At 39.0% G+C, this 23794-nt stretch overlaps 2 protein-coding genes and 1 non-coding gene across 6 annotated transcripts in view; 2 read left to right on the top strand and 1 right to left on the bottom strand.

Moving 5' to 3' along the window:
- Positions 1–1705: 1705 nt before the first annotated feature.
- Positions 1706–5723, top strand: RPUSD2 (RNA pseudouridine synthase domain containing 2). Of its 2 annotated transcripts, none has more exons than XM_058162092.1 (3): positions 1706–2085; positions 2952–3248; positions 4216–5723. In XM_058162092.1, exons 1-3 carry the CDS (start codon positions 1759–1761, stop codon positions 4972–4974), a joined length of 1383 nt encoding a protein of 460 aa, XP_058018075.1. In that variant the 5' UTR covers positions 1706–1758; the 3' UTR covers positions 4975–5723. The 2 variants fall into 2 exon arrangements, with proteins under 2 accessions (XP_058018075.1, XP_058018074.1); XM_058162091.1 differs by having other exon boundaries at positions 1708–2268; positions 4216–5721.
- A 3126-nt stretch (positions 5724–8849) lies between these two features.
- On the bottom strand, positions 8850–8931 carry TRNAS-GCU (transfer RNA serine (anticodon GCU)). The gene has a single exon. It is a non-coding gene; the product is annotated as a tRNA-Ser (tRNA).
- Positions 8932–9259: 328 nt separating this feature from the next.
- The window catches only part of KNL1 (kinetochore scaffold 1), a 38332-nt gene continuing 23797 nt past the window's right edge, over positions 9260–23794 (top strand). For 2 of the 3 annotated variants that reach the window (XM_058162087.1, XM_058162089.1), the window contains exons 1-10: positions 9260–9445; positions 10820–10872; positions 11110–11149; positions 11900–11959; positions 13246–13307; positions 14268–14314; positions 14423–14468; positions 14847–14884; positions 17986–18035; positions 18933–23501. In XM_058162087.1, the coding sequence (XP_058018070.1) occupies positions 10838–10872; positions 11110–11149; positions 11900–11959; positions 13246–13307; positions 14268–14314; positions 14423–14468; positions 14847–14884; positions 17986–18035; positions 18933–23501 (4947 nt within the window). In that variant the 5' untranslated portion in view covers positions 9260–9445; positions 10820–10837. Of the gene's footprint in view, positions 9446–9570; positions 9672–10819; positions 10873–11109; positions 11150–11899; positions 11960–13245; positions 13308–14267; positions 14315–14422; positions 14469–14846; positions 14885–17985; positions 18036–18932; positions 23502–23794 lie in introns of those variants that run through there. The other variant, XM_058162088.1, reaches the window with a different exon arrangement.

Genomic DNA, 23794 nt, shown 5'->3' with positions numbered 1-23794 from the left:
GCAAGGGTCCTCTTTGTAGACTTTAGTTCAGCATTCAATACCATCATTCCAGACACTCTTCTAACAAAGCTAAACCAGCTATAGGTACCTGAACAGACTTGTAAGTGGATCACAAGCTTCCTAACAAACAGGAAGCAGCAGATGAAGCTAAGCAGAATCACATCAGATACCTATACAATCAGCACAGCCGCCCCCCCCCCAAGGCTGTGTGCTCTCCCCACTTGTCTCTATATACCAATCACTGCATGTCCAACGATCCATCTGTTAAACTACTGAAGTTCGCAGATGACCACAGTGATCGGTCTCATTTGAGACTAATGAATTCTCATACAGACGAGAGGTTGAACGACTAGCCTCGTGGTGCAACCAGAACAATCTGGAACTGAACACATTCAAAACTGTAGAAATGGTGGTAGACTTTAGGAGAAACCCTTCCATCCTTCCACCTCTCACAATACTAGATAACACAGTATCAACAATAGAAACCTTCAAACTTCTAGGTTCTACCATATTGCAAGATCTAACATGGACAGCTAACATCAAAAACATCATCAAAACAGGACAACAAAGAATGTTCCTTCTGCGCCAACTCAGAAAGCTCAAACTGCCCAAGGAGCTACTGATCCAGTTCAGTTCAGGAATTATTGCGTCTGTCATCTGCACCTTTATAACTGTCTGGTTTGGTTCTGCAACTCAACAAGACAGACACAGACTTCAGAGGATAATTAGAACTGCAGAAAAAAATAATTGCTACCAACCTGCCTTCCATTGAGGACCTGTATACTGCACGAATCAAAAAGAGGGCTCTGAAAATATTTACAGATCCCTTACATCCTGGACATAAACTGTTTCAACTCCTACCCTCAAAATGATGCTATAGAGCACTGCACACCAGAACAAGAAGACACAAGAACAGTTTTTTCCCTGAATGTGCTCACTCTGCTAAACAAATAATTCTCCCAACACTGTCAAACTATTTACTAAATCTGCACAACATTAATCTTCTCATCGTTCCCATTACCCGTCTCCTTCCACTTATAGAATAGGATTTATTGGCCAAGTGTGATTGGACACACAAGGAATTTGTCTTGGTGCATATGCTCTCAGTGTACATAAAAGAAAAGATATGTTCATCAAATAAACAAAAATAATAATAAATAATAAAAAAATAAACAAAATAAACAAAAAAAAATAGTTCATTATGACTAGCTTTGTTGCTTGTATCCTTACGATTTATACTGATATTGTTCCCTGATTGCTTATTTGTAGCCTATGACTATCATTTAGTGTTGTAAGTGTTGTACCTTGATGAAGGTATTTTTTCTTTTATGTACACTGAGAGCATATGCACCAAACCAAATTCTTTGTATGTCCAATCACACTTGGCTAATAAACATTCTATTCTATTCTATTCCATTCTACTCTATTCTTTTTCCAACCTTTCCTTACTTCTCTTTCCCTGCCCACCCCACTGCTTTCCTATTTGCTTTTGTATTTTGTATCTTATAACCTAATAAAATGTTTAAATTTGGATCTGAGCGTTGCTTTGCTCGGTTCATCGAGGGTCCAGCAACAAAACAAAACGACATCCCTCCATAATCTCTACCGCGTTTCTCGCGGACCGCACGTTCGTTCCGTCGCCTGCTTTATTCGTCAGAGACATAGAATAACGTGATTGGGTAAAGACCGAGCCTCGGTCGCGTGAGGGCGGGGCTCCACAAAGCCACGTGGTTGGCTTCTCCGCCTCTACTCCTCAGCATGAGACCCGGACCGTTTTGGAGATCGTCGCTCCGTTTTTTCTTAGCCCGGCTGAACGCAGAGCGCGGCTCCTTGGCTATTCTAGCCGCCCTTGTGCCCGGGAAGAGAATGGAAAAGAAGCCGATCCCCGAGCCTCAAGAGCGGGAAAGCTCTCCTCCGGTGGCGAAGAAAAGGCGGCTTTTCAAGGGGCAGAAGAAGCGGCCGGGCCCGCTGGAAGAGGGAGAGAAGCGATACGTGCCGCCGCCAAAGAAGCGGAATACGGGCGTCAGCTTCGGAGAAGCCCATTTCGCCGAAACCAGCTACTACTTCGAGGGCGGACTTCGCAAGGTGCGCCCCTACTACTTCGACTACAGTACTTACTGCAAGGGGCGCTGGGTGGGGAAGAAGCTTCTGGACGTCTTCCACTCGGAGTTCCGCGGTCGGCCCATCGAGTACTACCTGGCCGCGGCCAAAGCCGGACGCTTGCTTCTCAACAAACACCCCTTGAAAGACCTCAGCGTCGTACTCAAGGTGAGGAGGCCGGGCGTCAGGCCAAAGGCCGAGAGCTCCTGCCTGGGACCCAGCCCACGCGGCCAGCGTCCCGTGGGAGAATGCGGTCGCGCAGAGAGAAAAAGCCCAGTCAGGCAGTGAAGGTATAGCCGTAGCCAGCTTTCTGGTCTTCTTCCCCTCCCCTTTTTCAATACGAATATGGCTTTTGCAAGTATCGTAAATTATTTTTTTAAACGAATACCTAACCCTATACGTTTTGCGGTAACAGATATTTGAAAGAAAACACAGGTAGATTATAGGTGTGCAAAAATAACCTCATCAGTGCTTGAGTAGTGTGGTTTGCACCACCGTGAGGCCCTCAACTATTACAAATGTGTCATGCCATGAGTCATTCTGGGAGGACAGCTGCCATTTGTAATGTTCCACAATAAAAATCAGTTTTTGCATCTCGGAGATACAGTTTCAGGGCTGATTTCATACAGAGGACTGTGGCCTACAATTTGATGATGGGTTATGTTTACCAGAATAAAAATCAGTGCCACTCGATTGTTAAGAGTTCACTCTGAATGCAGACATATTCTTTTATGGTAATTCAGATGGTTCTTTTGAAAAATTATATGGAAAGCTACGACCATAACTATTGAAACTAATTGTTCCAGAAAATCATCTGGCTAAACTAATTATAATAATTGCTTTGTTTGCAGAATAATGACTTTCTGGAGAATACCGTACATCGCCATGAACCTCCAGTTACAGCACAAACGATTGAGTTTATAGAAGATAATGATGAAGTTGTGGTTGTAGACAAGCCCTCATCTGTACCTGTTCATCCTTGCGGTGGATTTCGGCACAACACTATCATTTTCATTTTGGGCAAAGAGCATAACCTGAAAGAGCTGCATACTGTTCATCGGCTTGATCGCCTGACATCAGGTGTCCTCATCTTTGCCAAGTCTGCAGAAGTATCCAAGAGAATTGATGAACAAGTTCGACAGCGGCAGGTAAAATTGCTTTTGTTAATGATATCTCAATATTTATAATATGCTTTTCCAATAGCATCAGAACACATACAGATTTAACCATCCTTAAGGGTGTAAGTAGGTTAATGTGAGAGAGACTCCATGTTCAGTGAACTTCATAGCTCAAACAAAAATTCTTATAGGACTTCCAGGCCAGAACTTTAACCTCTCTTTGTGTCTGATAAATTCCTGGAAGAGATTCTGTTTGGTATAGGGGTTGAGGCACCAGGCCAAAAACTGAAGACCATGAGTTCTAGTCCTGCCTTAGAACCAAGCGAACTGGTTGACTTTGGACACGTCACTCATTCTCAGCTCTAGATAGCAGGCAATGGCAACTCAGTTTTGGAATCTTGCCAAGAAAATAGCCAAGATCAGTCCAGGAAATTGCCAGCAGTCAACACAGGAAGGAAGGAAGGAGAGAGAAAGAATCTGGAAATGGCTAAGAAGCCATATATCTGCATTACATTCCTTGATAGATGAGCTGTAAATAATAAATTCTGGAAATTAAAATAATGTTCCTTTAGCTAATAAACAAATGAATATCAATCTCTCTCTTTGGAGGTGCTTTAAAGCCAACTGAAGGTGTTTCAAGCTTGCTTCCTGTCCACCTTAATGCTGATAACACTTTTTAGCCTCTGTACAGAACATGGTGAGTAGATTAATTAGATGTCAAACAATTTCTCCCTTGTAGATCCAGATGGCTCTGACTGTTTTAGCCTTTAGCATTTAGGCCGGGAGATTAGACTAGCCCTATTGATATGATTTTTATGATTGGAAAGTATTGTTTTCCAAGCAGCCATGGGCTTTAATTTTTGTACACCATCCAGATTCATTATTGTGAGATGGATGGCCATATAAATTACATGTACAAATAACATTCTGAAATACACATCCCTTCTACATTCTAAACCCCGATCGTTATTTTTTTTTCTTTCCCCGTTTCTTTTAGCTGGAGAAAGAGTATGTATGTCGTGTGGTTGGAGAGTTTCCAGAAAATGAAATGATCTGTGAAGAACCTATCTTGTCTATGTCTTACAAAATGGGTTTGTGTCGAGTGGATCCCAAAGGCAAGCCATGTAAAACCGTCTTCCAGCGGCTCAGCTACAATGGCAAGACTAGTGTAGTAAAGTGTTTCCCATACACTGGCCGTACCCATCAGATCCGTGTCCATCTACAATTTTTGGGGCATCCTATCATCAATGATCCTATCTATAATAATGAAATTTGGGGTCCTGAAAAGGGCAAGGGGGGCAGTGTTAATAAAACTGATGATGAATTGCTTCAGTCATTTGCGGAAGAATATGTCTCAAAAGAGAGTCTGGGAATCTTGGACATTGTTGAGGAGGACCTGAAAGCAGTTTTAGCAGATAAAAAGCAGGAAATTCCAGATAATGGAATTAAGCCACTGCAGGTCACTACAGCAATTGATCATTCTGACAACATTGAAGAATCAGAAAACAAAGAAAAGACACTTTCTCTGAATTCTGCCCCACAAGCAAATGTGCATAAAACTGAAACTGGGGAAATGTGTTTAACTGAGTTCCACAATGAGATGGACCCACTATGTGAAGAATGCAAAACGGTGAGGCCTGATCCATCACCCAGAGAGTTAGTGATGTATCTCCATGCTTTACGCTATAAAGGAATGGAATTTGAATATTGTTCCAAAATGCCTGCTTGGGCCCAGGATGACTGGGAAGAGACTTGAATCTTATTTTATAAAGTGAAGAGCGGGTGAGAAGCTCTCTGCAAATGGAATGGAAGAAGAGTCAGTATATGCGAAGAAGCTGTTCCAAAGAATGCATTTTCTTTTTATTGCAAGAAAGCGATTATAATTATTTGGAGAAGCAATATTTCTTACCAAGTAAGAATATACAAATAATCCTTGAGTTACGACAGTAATGGAACCTGCCCATTACAGTACTGTTGGAATTGGGATAAATGAGCCCCATCCTTGCTCATCTCAATGCATTTGGGAAATGAATGTGTGGGTCATTATGTGCGCATGGGGTGCCTCAGGGATGACCCTGGAGGGATTAGTGCAGGCATAAGCCCCCTGCCTTGGGCCTTCCAAGGCCTCCCCCCACCCCTGAGATACCCCATTCTCCGCTTCCCACCTTTGGGGTCCTCATAACCCATTGGGCCTCTATTTCAATGCCCTATATGTCCGTACTCTGGTCTATTTTATTGTGACTGCTGCTCAGCTGCTCTGTTCCTTAAGAGAGCTGCATAGCCTCTCCAATAAATTAACTTAATAAAAGGGCTCATTAAACAGCTGCAATCATAGTTAACGTGTCTTATGGGGAGCTTGTACTGCCTATTTCATTGCTTTTAAAAAGCTGTGTAATAATAAAGCTGTTCCGGTTTCCTGGGAGCAATCATTGGTTCTAAAAATCTGATGAAACTGAGCTCTTTCTAATAAATATACACATTAAACACATCTGTTGCTAATTACTTGTACAAAGTTGGCGTGATTTAAAATATCTGAAGCATCAGTTCTTCATATGTGGGAAATGCCAGCCAGTTAATTACCAATTTTGTTTAATACATTTTGACTAATGGAATTTATTAAGAGAGTGCCAAAAGTTTAAAAAATGCACCCTGTTCTGCAGGCAAGAAGTGTAACTACAGATCCTCACTTTGGCAGGAGGAATACAATGAGGTATTTTTCACAAGTGTTCTACTCAGTGTGATCATTCCAACATAAAAACAGGACTCCCATGAAGATTTCTATTCATACTAGTGGCTGTGATCACTTTCATAAATAAGATGGCAAAAATGGATTTCAGAAATCTAATTGATTTAGCTCAGTAAAACTGAAAGCAGGCTGGAAATCTCTGGATGACTAGAAATAACATTCAGCTCTGCAAGCACAAAGGTAAGCATAGGGAAAAACAGTGTAAACTACACGGGTATATGCTAGTAATTTCTGACTGTGTCACGAACTTCACAAGATAGAAAAATTAGGACTACTCAAGTTCAAAAGTAAGTCGGTGTCATTACAGAGGTTGGGTGTGAGTATTACACATTTGTTCATTACACATTGGTAATAACTTACAAAATGAATATCACTTATTCTCAGAAAAATATCGTTAGAAGATTTGAGTATTTCTAAGTATATAATGCAGATTAATAATGATACTAATAGATTGGGTTCCGAACTCCTGGACCGTGGCCTGCTATTGGGCCATGAGACGTTTAGAACTGGGCTGCAAAAGCAATGGGCAAGGATGTTCGCACATGCATCACCACTTGCACAAGCAATGCGTGAGCATGTGTCGGGTGAAATGCTATTGGTTCGCTCCGATTCGTGCAAACCAGTAGTGGCAGTGGTGAAAGGCTCCGCCCATCTGCTCGGACATTATTACTTCCTGGTTTTAAACAGGAAGTAACCTGTTTTTGACCCTCTGCGCATGTGCAAAAGGCTTTGCACGTGTGCAGAGGGTCTAAAATTGGATGTGAAGATGGCACGTTAGCGGAGCGAGTGTATGGCGTGTGCACTTCCAAACCGGAAGGGAAGGTAAGTAGGTTTCAGCCCTGGAGTGTGTGCTCCATTTGTGCAAGTGACAGGCCAGCCAGTCACACAAAACCATCCTTCCTACACACACCAGTCCACAAAGCCGGAAAGGTTGGGGAACTCTAATAGATTATTGAAAATACTTAGTCTATGGGGGGAAAACTTTGGGAAATGAATATGATTGCATTTTATATTTTATATATTAGTGAACAAGGATATTTATATTAATTCCACATGTATTCTACAAAATGTACAGGTTGATAGAATGGTCAGGCTCCAGGATTCCCTGTTTCATGATCACAATTCACTGGTGACAATAGTGGGAAGAAGTTATTTTTCTGCTCTTATCACAGATAATTGGGTGGGTCATATCTTCCTAGGGAGAGAAAATTTAGAGGGCCATCTGCAGCAGCATTCAAGGCAACCTCTGACAAAGTTGCTCAGATCTGCTCTAAGTTGGATTCTGACTAGATCCTATGGACTTGACTAAAGCATTATCTGAATGTATTATCTAGAGGGAGTTTGTTGATCCCAAGACAGTAAACAGAATCCTTGGCATTGTAAACTCAGCTACTTGTACATTGATTCCATGTCCATCCTGTTCTGTTAGGCCTGACTGAGAAGTGTCATGGCAGTGGAGCCAGAAAGTGGTTAATTAATCCTTCAATGAAAAGGTAGCCTTGATGATAGATGATACTGGGTAATCATCCAATTCCTAACATCTCAGTTTTGGAGAAAGTGGTTGAGCTGCAATTTCATAGGACTGTGGGGAAAATGGATTACAGTATCCTACCCTTTTAAGTAAAGATTGAGGCTTAGGTGTAGAAGTAAGGTAGCAGTGATTGCATTTCTGTTCATCTCTGAAAGGCTCAAAATGGCGGTGGCCACCCCTGAACTCTGAGCAGTTGTGCTGTGTCCTGGGTTCCTTTAGTCAAGCAGTGGCATTTGATAGGATCAGAAAGTGTGCCTTCTCCAACGAAACAGTCTACCCACCTTCCCAAAAAATTGGTCCAGACTCTTGGCTTTCAAAAGGCAATGAAGATTAGCTGCCCCTATGGGCATTGAGCCAGGATCTTGAGCAAGTTTTTTCCACAAAAATAAACTAGTTAAGACAGAGGTCTTCTAACCCCTCGCATCCTGGACATAAACTGTTTCAACTCCTACCCTCAAAACGATGCTATAGAGCACTGCACACCAGAACAGCTGGTATCCTTAAGATTTACTCATTTATTTGTTCCCTATGACTATCATTAAGTGTTGTATTTTATGATTCTTGATGAACGTATCTTTCCTTTTATGTACACTGAGAGCATATGCACCAAGACAAATACCTTGTGTGTCCAATCACACTTGGCCAATAAAAAATTCTATTCTATTCTATTCTATTCTATTCCATTGCTATGCTGGCTGGAGAATTCTGGGAATTGAAGTCCACAAGTCTTAAAGCTGCCAAGTTTGAAGACCTATGAGGAAAGATACCAAGCATGTAGAATGAGCTGTATTTTAAAACTAAAAATGAACCTTAGATCTACTAGCAAGAGCTCTCTCGAAAGAGGAATCCCAAACTCATAAAACTCTCATGGCGTTTAAATAATTCTAAAAGTGTTTTGAGAGGTTTTATGGAGATATTGATCCTAAGCTGCAATAGGTTCTGTTTAGAGGTTGATGTTTGTGACTTGACTTTCAGTTTTGTTGTAAACTGTACAGAGTTGTTTTGAATTGGATAAATCAATCAGCTATGTTCTAAAAATATAGAATTTATTTACATGTCTGAAAGATGAAATATGTGCACTCTCAGTCTTTGAAATACTATTGTCAAGGAAAAATTGAATAATTAGTCCATATTTTCCTAGAAAAATAAATGAATAAATGCCTGGTTTCCAGTATTCACCTTTCATCTATAATTATTTTTATTGGTGAGGGTTACTTGTAGTGTTCATTTCTATTAAATTAGCTGTATAGTAACAGCAATTAATTCAAATCTGTTATTTTTCGAAAAGCATATATATACAATATAAAGATGCGCCTGCGGCTTTGTAAAAGCTGATGAAGCAAAACAAACACAACGACGAGGATGGGATTCGAACCCACGCGTGCAGAGCACAATGGATTAGCAGTCCATCGCCTTAACCACTCGGCCACCTCGTCGCGGAAGCCAAGGTTCTCTCCAACCTTATAAGAAACGATTCCTACCAATGACTCTCCTATTCATTTTTGTTCTCCTGTAGGCTTTCGCTTCTAAGCGGCAACAAATCGGTATGTAGTATTTTGTGCCGATACACGACAAACCGCCTGGATTCTAAAAATTATTTGCTGGGATTTTTGCTATTCCTCCTTCTCCCCCCCCCTCCCCGCCCCCGCACATTACTTCTGCGTAAAACACTGGTGGCCCACATGGGGGTGGAGCATGATGTACGTCGAGAAGAAACCGCCATGATGGAAAAGAGCCTTCAGGCGCCTTAGAGGCGACGGCGCATGCGTGAAGCCTGGCGGTTGGTTTGAATCCGACGGCTGGTGGCGGTCTCCGTGTTTGTATCTGTGGCAAAAAATGGCTGGGAAAGTCGACCGAGCCTGACAGCGGAAAAAGGGATCTGCGGGAACGAAGCCTTGGTTGCCCTAAGTCACCGGTGTACGGTCGGGACAGGCGCGAGTTCGCGATTAGGTGAGGCGGGTTGGCGGCTGGTTTTCCTGAAGGCTCGTCCGAGCCAAGCCCTTTTCCTGAATCTTTCCCCCCCCCCCTTCCTCCGCCCCAAGCCCTTTTCCTCATGACTAGCCGTGGAAAGCAGCAGGAGATCCGCCTCCATTTTCTTAGGAACTTCTAAAACCACGGGTCTTCGCTGGCTGGGGAATTCTGGGAGTTGAAGTCCTCCAGGCTTAAAGTTGCTAAGGTCGGAGACCCCTGTTTTAAACAACCCCCTTCCCCCCACATCTTTCCCTCCCCTTTTCTGTCAAAGATTTCTGCTCCTCAACTGCCCGCGCAGCCCACCCCGCAGAGGAGCAGTAACACCTGCTCTTAGTGGGAAGAGAAGTGGGCTTGACTTCAGCCTGAGAGAGAGAATCCTCCTCTTCCTCAGAGAGGCTTGACCGTAGTTAGTCTCTCCTGCAGTCTCAGCCTCTGGCCTTACCCTGCGTTTCTTCTGTGCGGGATTCTTCCTTGTCTTTTGAGTCCCTTTTATGCCAGGTACAAGTTCCCGGGCAAATGCCGAAGAGCTGCGGTTGTCTCTTTTATCTTCTACTCAAAGGTTTCCCCAAGCAGCCCCTTTGGCCATTCCGGGTAGGAGCAGAGATACTTAACCGTGGTGGTCCTCCCTCTGGGGAAGGCTGCTGCTCTCCAGATGGTCCTTCAGTGGCCGGGCTTCCAGATTCCCTTCTGGGAACAAAGTTCATTGCAGCGGGAGTTCATCCCTGGTCTCGGGTTCACACTCGGAAGGGAGCCCATTCAAAGCACAGGTAGTCCTTGACTTACCAACAGTGCGGCCATCTCCATGATCATGTGATCAAAATTTGGATGCCTGGCAACTGGTTCGTATTTATGACCGCTGTTGTGTCCTAAGGTCATAGGATCACCTTTTGCGACCTTCTGACAAGCAAAGCCAGATTCACTTGATAGATGGGTTATTAACTTATCAGCTGCAGGGATTCACTTGACAACTGTGGCAAGAAAGGTTATAAAATGGGGCAAAACTCACTTAACAAATGTCTCACTTAACAACAGAGGTTTGGGGCTCCATTGTGGTCATAAGTCGAGGACTATCTGTACTGTATCGATCCATGCTTCAATGATCACTTTGGTACTCTGTGTTCAAAGGCAACAAAGCTTATTTGTTAAAATTCAGTTCCAGTAATTGTTTCAGTATTTTAGGTTTTCTCTCAGGATCTTGTTTGCTAGGTCATTGACAACCAAAAATATTTTCTCATTTACATTGTATTATACAAGGTATGTTTATATTGTTTCCAGCCTGGAGAAAGGTAGCTTGTGCTTTGCCATTATATTTTGATTTACTAATGTCCCATTGTGTTTTGACTAATATTGCAGACACCAGAGGCTTCCAAAATGGACACGATATATGCTGAGATGAATGAGGAGAAGTAAGTTAGCTTGTAGTGGAGACCTTTTCTGTGATGAATTTTTCTATGTAGTTCACTATAATGTGGTTATAGCTGCTTCTTAAGTTTTAAATGCTGTTTTTATTTTATCTTTTGAAATAGTAACTATTTTTATTGTATGCATGTTGTAAATTTAATATATACACGTACTCCTATACATTCTGTTGGTAATAAATGGATATTAGCTTTCATATAGTTTTCTTTTTTCCATTATTTTAGTGACTTTATAGAGGGCATAAATAAAAGAAGAATTTCATCAGTAAGTATAACTTACCGGTATATTATCTAAAAGTAATAGTACTCTTAGAATAAGTGTTATAAAAAAAACATTACTTTATAACATGAACAATTTATCAAACAGATGTTGAGACTGATGTTCTTTATATTTTTGTCTGATGTTCTTTATATTTTTGTCTAAGTCGAGTTAAGGCACCAAGCTAAAAAGCAGAAGACCATGAGTTCAAGTCTTGCCTTAGACATGAAAAACAGGCTTGGTGACTTTGGGCTAGTCACACTCTCTCAACCCAACCCACTTCACAGGGTGGTTGTGGGGAAAATAGGAGGAAGGCATGTTGGATATGTTCACCACCTTGAGTTATTTGTAAAAATAATAAAGGCAGAATGTGTGTGTATTAGCATGTACTACTTGGATATTAGCTGAAATGTTCAGCTTATTATAAGCTTACTAATAAGATGTGAATTTATATCTTGTTTTTGATGTGTATCATGACCTTCAGGACATTTCTTAAATAGTTGAAGCATGTTAGAATCCACTCTTTGAATTTTTCCAAAATGGGTTGCTATTTTGATTACAATAATTGAACTATTTAAGAAATATCCTGCAGGTAAATGCTTTCAGTCTTGGAACAGAGAGAGGCCAAATAATAGAGGTAAGCTATAGTTCTATACTATATGTTAAAATCAATGTACCATTATGAAAACAACTGCTTCCTTCAGAAATTAACTTGGCAATGTGAACACTATTTTCTGAACTATATCTTCTTTTTAGATTTTAAAAGTTCCCCGAACATCTCTTTCTGACGCAGACACAGGAAATGAACGTACTGAGGTAAGCACTAGCATTTGTTGATTGGAAGAGAGTCTCATTTTAAAAAGAATGTGACATGTTTTATGTGGGAAAAATCCAACTGAACATAATGAGATATAGTTCCAGGGAAGTTTATTTAGGATGAGGTTGTAATGTTATGGGAATATTCTACAATGTTATTCCATAATATAACTTGGATTGTATTCTACCACCCATCATGGTCCTTAAGCACACATCTTGATTGCAGTTATTTGTAAAACTCTGTTCTAGTTTTTTTTTTGTTTACATTTATACCCCGCCCTTCTCCGAAGACTCAGGGCGGCTTACAATGTATAAGGCAATAGTCTCATTCTATTTGTATATGTTTACAAAGTCAACTTATTGCCCCCCCAACAATCTGGGTCCTCATTTTACCTACCTTATAAAGGGTGGAAGGCTGAGTCAACCTTGGGCCGGGCTCGAACCTGCAGTAATTGCAGGCTTTGTGTTCTAATAACAGGCTTCTCTATTGCCTGAGCTATCCCGGCCCTATAGAAAATTCCCGGCCCTATAGAAAATTCTTTTGCTATAGAAAATTCAATTTTTCTCCTGAAAAATGCCAAACAGAAAGAGCATATAATTTTTTGGCTTATTTCAGACTCCAACCACATCTAGAACACAGTGAATCATTTCCAGTTTTGGAAGATGTGCCTCTAGACAATGACAGGCCACTCCTAGAATAGTCAGAATAATGTGTTATAGAATAAAAAGTAAACATTGTGTTTTGCCCATTCCTGATGAACTTTACTGCAAATACAGCGGTGTTACATACAGACGTACGTGAGTAATTTGCATATCAATTGGTCAATTCAGCGGTGGGAAATTTAAAGCGTTGTTAGTAGCTGGCTTGCATGCCGGAGTTCTATAAAGAGCGAGGCTCGTCAGCTGCTGAGCAGTTCGTATTGTGATTTTGCAGAGCTAATAAAGGGCTGAAGGTTCCTGTCATCTCTTCCTTGCTTCGACCTAACAAGCACTTTTATTTGCCAAGAAAAATTTGGAATATATTGCTTATCAGGCCCCTCACTTGAGAATCAATTCTATTAGTGTAGAATTGTGCTGCACAGCACATTTACATGCCAAGACCAAGAGGAAATTAAAGCATGTTCATGGTTTTTGTTCCATATTTCCGTGTGATTAAATATCACAGATACACTCGTCCTTTAATGTATGCTTAGATATAAGCAGTAAGTTATATGTCATGTTACCCATTTTGGATTTCTAGTCAAAAGAGAATTTGCCTTTGAATTTAATTTGTTGTGCATGTACAGGAACACAATATTGAGAAACGTCAGAAAAACTCCAGGCGGGTGAGTTTTGCAGAGACCATAAGGTGAGTTTGTTGAAAAAGCATTTCAATTATAAGTGCATTCTTGAATATAAAAAGCAATATATGATAGCAGCTACAGAATATTCTTCAAGAAGTTATACTGAAATCTTTCAATTGTTTTAAATATAAATATTGCTTAATTTAATACAAAAAAAAGGAATCCTAAAGAAGAAACTCTTAAGTACTAAATAAGAAAAAGTCTTCATTTACAGATATTTAATGATATGTAGTTAAATTGCTAACATTTAAATCATTTAATACTAGCAATTCAAAAGTAAATAAAGTATATAAATTTGGATATGCAGTCCAAACATCTTAACTGTTAAAAGCAGATTTTCTGAAGAGTCTCCAGTTTATGCCCAGAAACTACTTGGTAAGAGCAACTTTCCAGGCATTGAGTAGAATCAAGTTTGATACAGAGTACAGGTTACTTCAAACTCAGGGCTGACTGCAAGATTGGGTAATACAGTACAGCTGTGAAGCTATCTGGAATTCAAGGAGAAAACATGGATTAGAAGGTGTTTGGTTTACAAGTTGCATCTGTTAGCACTTCATTAAATAAAATAAACCTTTTTCACATTTAAAAGTGCAAACTTCTTTATGAAGTTGCTGACAATTGCAGTTCATTTCCAATCACCTTTTCTCCTTGAAATCTGAATAGCTGCACAGCTCTATTCAAACTTTTTTTTTGCTGTATGTGCAGTAGGAAAGAAACTAGACCAAGATGGCTGACTGAGGATCCATTTCTAAAAAAAAATAATCTACCATCTTGCAAGCAGCTAAGATTAATAAATATTTGAATTATTTTCTTGAGAGCTAAAGAATAAGAAAGGAGTATATCAAAGTTTTCAATGTGAAATGAAAATTTCATTTCAATGTGAAATGAAAATACTGTTGTGTTAAAGATAGTTTCTTCTAAATTTATATTTTAAGTATAAATTCTAAATGTATCACTGTTTTTAGGGTCTTTCCACATGATCCTCAAACTTTTGTTGAATTAAATTATGCAGGTGAGAATTTTTTAATTATTCTTAATTAGTACATATGGATAAAATAGATGTATTACATTACCATGATTACCATGTTTCTTATAACTGATCATTTTTCACAATGTTCAGTTGTAGAACCTTCAAATGAAACAAGAAATCAAAATCTGCTAAATGAGTAAGTTATTGAATGAATAGAATATCAAATAATTTCTTTTAAAATGGCCCATCACTTTCTTTTCTATGAATTTATACTAATATTGGGATTGTTTGTTTAGTACATTTAATAAATTCATCTTTATGTTGTTAGTGTTCGAGTTCACAATTCTAAACTTGTTGACTAAATGAACTGATCCATACTTGCAACAGAAGATTTTCATTAATAAGATGTTTTCAGATCAATATTTTAACAATATCCATGATTTTGTTATTAAATGTTAGATTTCTTAGGAACATCCTACTAATTCCAGCATTTATAATTTCAAATTATACTTCCTGCTTGTTTTGCTTAATTAGCCTTTTAATAAGTTAATTTTAAGTTGGGTTTTTTTCCCAGAAATGAAGAACCAGAAGCTACCAAGTATGAGATAACTGGTAATTTTTATTTTATTACTTTTTATTTATGCAGGTATTTCAATTTATATGGTCATCCAATCAATAAATATTCAAAGCTTTATTGATAGCTGTGCTTTATAAAAACATAATTGCTAAGTAGTTATATAAAACTAGGGGCCGGAATAGCTCAGGCTGTAAGGAGCCTGTTATTAGAACACAATAGCCTGCAATTACTGCAGGTTCAAGCCCGGCCCAAGGTTGACTCAGCCTTCCATCCTTTATAAGGTAGGTAAAATGAGGACCCAGATTGTTGGGGGGGCAATAAGTTGACTTTGTAAAAATATACAAATAGAATGGGACTATTGCCTTATACACTGTAAGCCGCCCTGAGTCTTCGGAGAAGGGCGGGATATAAATGTAAAATTAAAAAAAATTAAATAAATAAAATACATTGAATTTATGACAGAGAAGCTTCTGAATCCTAATAGGTTCACATCAAATGATTATATGATAAGACTGTTAAAATCTTATGAAGAAAACTGCCAGTTTTCTGAATTTCAGATAAACTGATATAAGAAAAAATGGTAGAACAAATTGTACAGAAGAAAAGAGCTAAATCAAGGGTCAATATTAGACAATGCATTAGCAATAGCAAATAGCACTTAGGCTTATATTCTGCCCTATAGTGCTTTATAGCATTCTCTGAGCATTTTACAATGTTAGTATATTGCCCCCAACAAACTGGGTCCTCATTTTCACCATCCATGGAAGGCTGAGTCAGCCTTGAGCAGGTCAGGATTGAACTCCTGGAGTAAGCAGTGAGTTATCCCAGCAGTGCTGCATTCTTACAGTTACGCCATCACGGATCCACATATAGGGAAGAATGTATCCCTAAATGAAGGTGAAGGTGAAAAATAAGACTTGAGGACACGGGCATTTGCAAAGAGAACAAAAAAAGTATGTTAAGTCATCATGCAAGTGACACAACTTGCTGTATTTTTCGGACTATAAGATGCACCGAACTATAAGACGCACCTTAATTTTGGGGGAAGAAAACAGAAAAGAATTCTGCCTCTGCCTGCCAGCATCAGGATCAGCAGCGTCCTCCTTTCCACTCAGATTTTTGATAACAGATCATTTTATCTGTTTAAAACAAACCCTATCACTTTACGCACATTTAACTGGAGTGGGTGGGGTGGGGGGAGAAAAGGGACTTGGCCCTGAAGGCTCCACTCTTGAGATGCCCCCGTCTTCTTACCTATAGCCATAGGCGTTGAAAGCCTGGCTTTCTTGCAGCAAGGCCCGATAGAGACGCAGCATTTCAGTCCTTCTGGCTGCTGCCATCTCGTAAACATGGTGCTGGGTTTCCCGGCAAGCCCCCTGCGCCTTTGCTGCCTCAGTTGGAGCCTGATTCCGGAAGCAGCCTGGGGAAGCGTGGAGGTAGGGACTCGATTGGCGAAGTGAGCGCTGCGCAGGGGCATAAGGCAAGGCACTGCCACCCGAAAAGACTGTTGCCGCAATCTCCGCCGCCTGGAACCACTCGAAAACGCAATGCTCTTTTTTTGCCTCCACATGCCCCGTTTTTGGAATCAGGGAGAAAAGTGTTTTCTGGCTGCAGCACTGGCTGGAACTGCCTGCCGCCTGAAACGCGATGCTCTTTTTTTTTTGCCTCCGCACGCCCCTTTTTTGAAATTAGGGAGGAAAGTGTTTTTGGGTGGCAGCGCCTGCCATGCACCCCCTGTGCTGCCACCCAAAAACACTTTCCTCCCTGATTCCAAAAATGGGGCATCCCGAGGCAAAAAAGGGCATCACATTTCAGGCGGCAGGCGGTTCCTGCTGGCGCTGCCACCCAAAAACACTTTCCTCCCTGATTTCACAAATGGAGCATATGGCAGGCGCTGCCATCCAAAAATTCTTTCCTCCCTGATTTCAAAAATGGGGTGTGTGGAGACAAAAAAAAGAGCATTGCGTTTTTGGGCAGTTCCAGGCATTAGAGATCGTGGCAAGAGTTTTCAGGTAGCAGCGCCTTGCCTTACGCCCCCTGTGCAGCGCCCGCTTTACCAACCAAGTCCCGATCTCTGCGCTTCCCCAGGCTACTTCTGGAATCAGGTTCTGACTGAGGCAGCAAAGGCACAGGGGGCTTGCTGGGAATCCCGGCACTGTGTTTACAGGATGGCAGCGTCTAGGAGGACTGAAGTGCTGCGTCTCTATCAGGCCTTGCTATGAGAAAGCCAGGCTTTCAACGCCTATGCCTATAGGTAGGAAGACGGGGGCATCTCAAGAGTGGAACCTTCAGTGCCAAATCCCTCTCCTGCCCCCATGAAAATCATCCCCTACCTCACCCCACCTACTCCAGTTAAATGCACAAGAGTAATAGGGTTTGTTTTAAACAGATAAAAGATCTGTGCTGCTCTATCAGGCCTTGCTATGAGAAAGCCAGGCTTTCAACGCCTATGCCTATAGGTAGGAAGACGGGGGCATCTCAAGAGTGGAACCTTCAGTGCCAAATCCCTCTCCTGCCCCCATGAAAATCATCCCCTACCTCACCCCACCTACTCCAGTTAAATGCACGAAGAGTAATAGGGTTTGTTTTAAACAGATAAAAAGATCTGTGCTGCTCGTTATCAAAATCCAAGTGGAACTGAGGATTCCCACCACCTGGAACTGCTGGAAAATGCAATGTGCAGAGGCCGACAACCTCCGAAGGGGGGTGGGGGTGGGCAGGGCTACATCTGGTGTATAAGACACACCCAGATTTTCACCCTCTTTTTGGGGGCAAAAAGTTGTGTCTTATTCTCCGAAAAATACGGTATATATTTATTTTGGACATCATGACTTCTAGTCCTTCATATTATGATGAAGAATAATAAAGGCAGGATAAAATTAAAAAATCAAATAATCATCTCATTTGCCTGATTATGCATATATCAGTGTGGCTTTTAATGAGTACCATTGCTTGGAAACAGAATGGAAACCAAATGGGATACGAGATGGATACTATAAAGAAACAGTATCTAGAAAATATAATCTTTTGCCAGCAATAGGTATGGGGAGAGAATAGATTGATTTTATTAAAAAATTATATGGCATGTTAACATAATGCTAACCAAAAGGATTTAATCCTATTTTCTTTCTCAAAGGGATGAACACTTTACTTCATGCTCCTATCCACACGTTGCAACAGATGGAGGTAAAATACACTAATTTTTAAATCTATGTAATCTATCATATCAATTTAATACAGTACAGTAAGGTTTATTGGAATGATAAAAACATCTATAAATATTAGTACAAGTTTTCCAAAAAAAAAGCTAATACTGCTTTTAGTAATTCCATGAGTTGATGGAGAACTACCGTGTCAACGTTCCTTTCATAGTTGCTTATTACTTTTGGCAGCAACTCAAATAATACTTTAAGCTCTTATTTAAATGGATGCTCGTTTATTTCATTCAAATTGCTTGGACAGAAGATTTAACTAGAGAGCTGTGGCTTGCAAACTACAATGCCTGTTCATATATAAGAGAAATACAAATTTAAACATTTTCAATATTTTTTTCTGATTTAGATTCAACACTGATTTTTAATTCCATATCATTTCTCTGCTTTCATGTAATGTATTTCTGCCAGTAAACATATCTTGAAGATTTTCTCCTTTCTTTAAAATAACTTTATAAGAATGACTATTAAGAGCATTTGGAATTTGGGATGCCCTGAGTACTTATTAAAACTTTCTTTTCTTTGAAACCTGAGGTATTATCTGTGCATTAAATATATGTAATTGATCTGAACTATTCTGGAAATGCCTCTCTTTTTATCTTCTTTTATTGCAGATAACAATTGCTTAGTTTCAAAATTCAGGATTCTTTCTTTTTTGGAATAGTTGTCAGTTTAACGGAATCACATTTGATCCCAGAATTATCAAACCATTCCCATTTTTATGAAATTCAAAAGATGAATTTAAAATTAGTGTATTTTAATTTATTTATAGAAAGGACTGAGCTTTGGTTTTCAGTATAACATAGGTTTGTAAAATATAGCTTAAATATAATTAATAGTTAAAATGTCAGCACTTTCTTCTTTTTTATAGTGTCTTGATGCCAACCCTAGCCAAGAGTTGAACATCATGGATAGAACACTGATTTTTTCAGAACAAAATGAAATGGATATGACATCTGGTCACACAATCTTGATTACCCATGACACTAAAGTCTGTCAAGAAACTGACGAACCCAAGAAAATAAATTTTGAATCATTTTTGTCTCAGATAAAATCTGGGAAAAAAGCTTCACAAGTTACTGAAACCTCCTGCTCATATAGCTCTGTACAAATGAATGAGAGCAATTTATCTCAGCAGAAGACAAATATTGAAAAGACAGACAAAATTAATTTAGGTGATTTTTTGGAAAATTTAAGGTCCACTAAATTGTTTGCAGCACCCTTTAATGAGATTATCCCTTCAGGTGGACCAGCTTCAGAAAGAAGTACTTATTCTTCCAAACAAAATGCATGTTCTCATTTGCAAACAGGAAATTGCAACGTAACTACTGTCTTTGGAGGACTTGATAATAGGCAACATGGTGAAACCTCTGCTCCATCTATTGAAAAAGCCATTTCTGCTTCAAAGCAATTAGGATGTTCTGAAAGTATGGATTTAATTACTGCCAATACAGAAAGACTTTTGCCATCTGGAACTAGCACAAGTAGCATGATAAATCAACAACAGAATCTTGGAAAGGATAAATTAGTTACTCATAGCACAGTTAGCTGTACTCTAAGGACTTCAAATTATCAGCTTGGTATTCAGCAAAACACAAACATGCCTCACAGTGAAATAAATGCAAATAACAAGGAAACAGTTATTAACCACAATTCTGCTGTCAAGATAACTAACAAGGACACCTTACCCTCACAAACCAGTTTTGGAACTATTACAGGACCTCCTGTCACTTCTCTGCCTGTTCTCCATGGTGATAAAACTGATTTCTCTGAAGATATGGAAATGACCAAGAATTGTACAGGTTTAATCTGGGAAGTTCATTCTAAAGGAACAGATGTTGATGGCTTAGTTCAAAAACAGAGAACTGATGTTTTCGAGCTAATGGACAGAACTAATTTTAGAGAGATTGAGATGGACATTACAAAAAACCCTGTTTCCATGAATTCTTATCTAAACAGTATGCACCATTCTAACATAGTCAGTAAAATGATGGCTGCAGATCAGCAAAATGATCATGGTAACATGGAGCTTTTAAATCCAAGAGTAAATCTTAGCTCTGCAAGAAACATAAACTTAAATACAAGTCAAGTTTCCACGAATTTTAAAAAGCGGGTACAGATTCCATTAGTGCCATATATTACCAGTGGTATCACTAAATGGACTAATTCAGCAATAGAAGATAGTACAATTAATAGAACAATTGGGCTTTCAAACAATGCAATACCTGAACAAGAAATTACCTTCGCTTCCAGTGAGAATATGGAAATAAGTAAAGCTGTAGGATCCTTAAGACATAATTCTCTGAAGCCTGTTGCATTCCAGGATATACCACAGCAGCTGACAAATGCTAGTAGGAAAAGCATAACTGAATCAGATTCTGATAAGTTTATGGCATTGCCTTTGTGTGAAGACAATGAAATGGAGATTACCAAGAGCTGTACGGTGCCAGTAAATTACAACATGCTGCGGCATGATAGAACCACTGAAGTGTTTCCCTTAGAATCTGTAGGCAAAACTATTAATATATATAATGATATGGATGAAACTAAACCTATAACATGTATAATAAGTCAGCATGTAGAAAATTCTGGTTCCCAGATTATGCAAAAGCCAAATAAACCTGGTAGAGCTAGGCCAACCAAAGATAGGACTATTGTGTTTTCCCTCAATGATGGGAATGAAATGGATATTACCAGAAGCTACACAGTAGCATTAAATCATGATGCTGTCACTTTTGCAGAAGATAGGCCTGTTCTATCAACTGTATCTTCAAATAAAACCATCCTATCGACATTAAATGATGATGTGGAAATAGCTAATCCTGTGGCAAGTGAAATTCTTAGAAGTATATCTGACTTCCTTAATGTGCCAAAGCAGAGTGCGGGAACTGGAAGGAAAACAATTGAGTCAGATAGTGATAAGTCTGTTGCATTTCCTTTGAGTGCAAACAGTAAACTACAATTTAGGAAGAACCTTACAGAGGCAGTAGAAAGAGCTCCTCAAGAACAAACTTCATCTTCTGAAGAGAATATCAACATTAATATACCAAATAATGTGGCAGTAAATAAAAGTGTGTCTTTTGCTCCTTCAGATAAAACTGTAATGTTTGTGCATAATAATGACATGGAAATCACTAAGCCAATAAGTACGACATCTATCAAAGATACTGGCTTTGAGACTTTGCAGTCAAAAAACAAAGAAAATTGCAAAGCGATTCTAGTAAAATCAGCCAAGAAAGGAACTGATCTGTGTTTACTGGATGAAAATGAGATGGAAATGACAAGAAGTCATACAGTAGCTGTCAACTATGATATCCAACTTTCTAAGGCGGCCCCTCAGAAATTGTTTTTAGATCCTGCAAATGAAACCAGTTTGTCTGTACATAATAATTATGAAACAATAAGTAAACCTTCAAGTTTTGTTCCTACAGAAAACACCATGATTATGAGCAATCATGATATGGAAATAACATCTTTACCAGCTGAAATTTTCAAAAATAGTCAAAAACCTTTGCGACAGAAAAATTTAAATTGTGAGTCTACTTTAGTAGACCCAGTTAATATTAGTGTTTTTGCCCAACGACATAATGAAATGGAGATTACAAAATGCCACACGGTGTTAGATAACCATGATGATGTTTTCCATAAAGAAAAGATTCTGCAAATATCTGTTCAGAATAATACGGATACTGCAAAATTTCCTACAATTGCCAAAAATCCTGAAGAAAATTTTCATAAGAATAAGACTGAACCAGAAAAGAATGCTGAATGGGAGTTCTCTTCAAATCAAACAGCTAATGACCCAGTAAATACTAATATGCACACCGTATTGTTTGATAACAAAACAATTGAATATTGTCAGGTTGCTAACCAAACTGAGCAACTTTTTCCTTTCAATGAAACGAATGCATTCACATCTTATCAGGATGGCACAGAAGCTACTAGTTTGCACTCTGATACTATAAGTTGTGGGAATCTGCAGAAATTTAAGAAAGAGGGGCTAGAAAGAAATATGGAACAGAATCACGAGGAAAAGACAAATGATCTGGAGTTTATAAAAAAACACACTGTTACCAACAAGGAACGTAATTGCTACATGCTGTCTGCTGAAAACCAGATACCAAACACTTCCAAAATGTCAAACGAAAAAACAGTTGCCTTTTCAGATGATTGGCACATGGAGATAACTAGCAACTCGCAACTTTCAACCGGAATTGAAAGGATATTTATGAGTGATAGAAATGAATGTGAGTTACATTCCCTTGCTGTTTCTAATGCAGAATTCTCTGCTTCAATAGTTGATCGTGAAAAGAAATTAAATATTGATAAAATTACATCTGAAAAGTCCATCGTCCAAGCGCAGCAGAACATTTTGAATACTAAAGAGAGACTAGAGCCTTGCACGGCTAAAATTAATCATATGAAGGAAACTGTCTCAATTGTAGATTCAAATAAAGAGAACGAATTGATATTTCCTATCAGAAAGTCTTCTCTAGTGCCAATCCTATCTGATGAAATTGCTCTGGGTTTAAACAGAGAGAAAAACCTATTAGATGAAAGCAAAATGGAAAAACATGACCTTAAAAAGTTATCTCAGTCAAGACAGTTAGATGATATTGCTATAAAAGCAATTGATGTTCTTCCATATGGTGACAAAATCGGAAAGAAACCTGAATGGGGAAGCTTTTCAAAAGATCATCATAACAATTTGAAATCCAGTCCCATAAATATACTTCCGATGGAAGAGCCAGTCATTTTAAATAAAGGATCTAGTGTTATCAGCAACTGTCCAAAGTTACAAGATGTTGAGAAGAAACCAGAATGTGTTCTGTTCTCTTGTGATGCTGAGTCCAGTCTTGGTGAAGAATTGCCCAAACTGATAATGAAGCCTGATTGCTCCTTGAAGTTGAAAGAAGACAGAAGAATTGAAACCAATGCAATGGCTTCTAAAGTAGGGATAAATACAAGTTCTACTGAGGGTATTCCTCTTAATGTAGCTTTAAATACAGATAAAAGTAAAATAAGAATAATGCCCTTGGCTATCTTCCCACCTAAATTACCAAATAAAAGAAAATCTGCACTTTCCAACATAGAAGCTCCTGCTGCCAAATTGGATAAAAACTCAGAAATTCAAGATTCTGAAGTCTCTTTACTTACAAAGAGTTCCTCAGGCAAAATAACCCAGAAATTGTGTCCTTTTTACATAGATGAAGAACTGCTTCCTTCATATGCAGAGGAAGTGGATTCTAATGAATCTTTATGTCATGAAGTGCCAGGAAAAAGTCCTGACGAAAGGTATGAAAAAATTATTGTCAATAATGAAATGTTTGAAACGAATCAAAAATCAAAGAGACCTATAGATCAAGAAAATGAGAACATTCAAGGAGGAAAAAAGCTCAAGAAGGATATGGACTGGAATGATATTGCAGAACAAAAGCAGGTTGGTAAAAGTTTACTATTTTGATAGGTTCTTGCAAATCTGTGGGTTAAAAAATAATTACCTAGCAATAGGATTTTATTTTAAAGAAGATCAATAGTACCTACAAATCAGCTAGGTAATATTGGAAAACAGATTATTTATAATGCTGGCACCTGTGCCTTGAGAATAAAAATACTCTAACAAAAATGGTGATAATGAATAGGTTATATAACTGAAAAAAGACATATAATTTTAAACTAAAGATGCATAACCTGTAAAATATTTGCAATATTTTCTTGTGATTTGATATTTTA

Source organism: Ahaetulla prasina, chromosome 1, assembly GCF_028640845.1.
Source record: "Ahaetulla prasina isolate Xishuangbanna chromosome 1, ASM2864084v1, whole genome shotgun sequence".
Taxonomy (NCBI): Eukaryota; Metazoa; Chordata; class Lepidosauria; order Squamata; family Colubridae; genus Ahaetulla; species Ahaetulla prasina.
The sequence above is the reverse complement of the archived record's forward strand: the minus strand, read 5'-3'. Positions and strand labels throughout refer to the sequence as shown.

Coding starts and splice junctions, on each gene's coding strand:
- RPUSD2 (XM_058162091.1), top strand. CDS start 1,759: ATGAGACCCGGACCGTTTTGGAGATCGTCGCTCCGTTTTTTCTTAGCC. Junction 2,269..2,951: donor ACCTCAGCGTCGTACTCAAG/GTGAGGAGGCCG, acceptor CTTTGTTTGCAG/AATAATGACTTTCTGGAGAA. Junction 3,249..4,215: donor AACAAGTTCGACAGCGGCAG/GTAAAATTGCTT, acceptor CGTTTCTTTTAG/CTGGAGAAAGAGTATGTATG.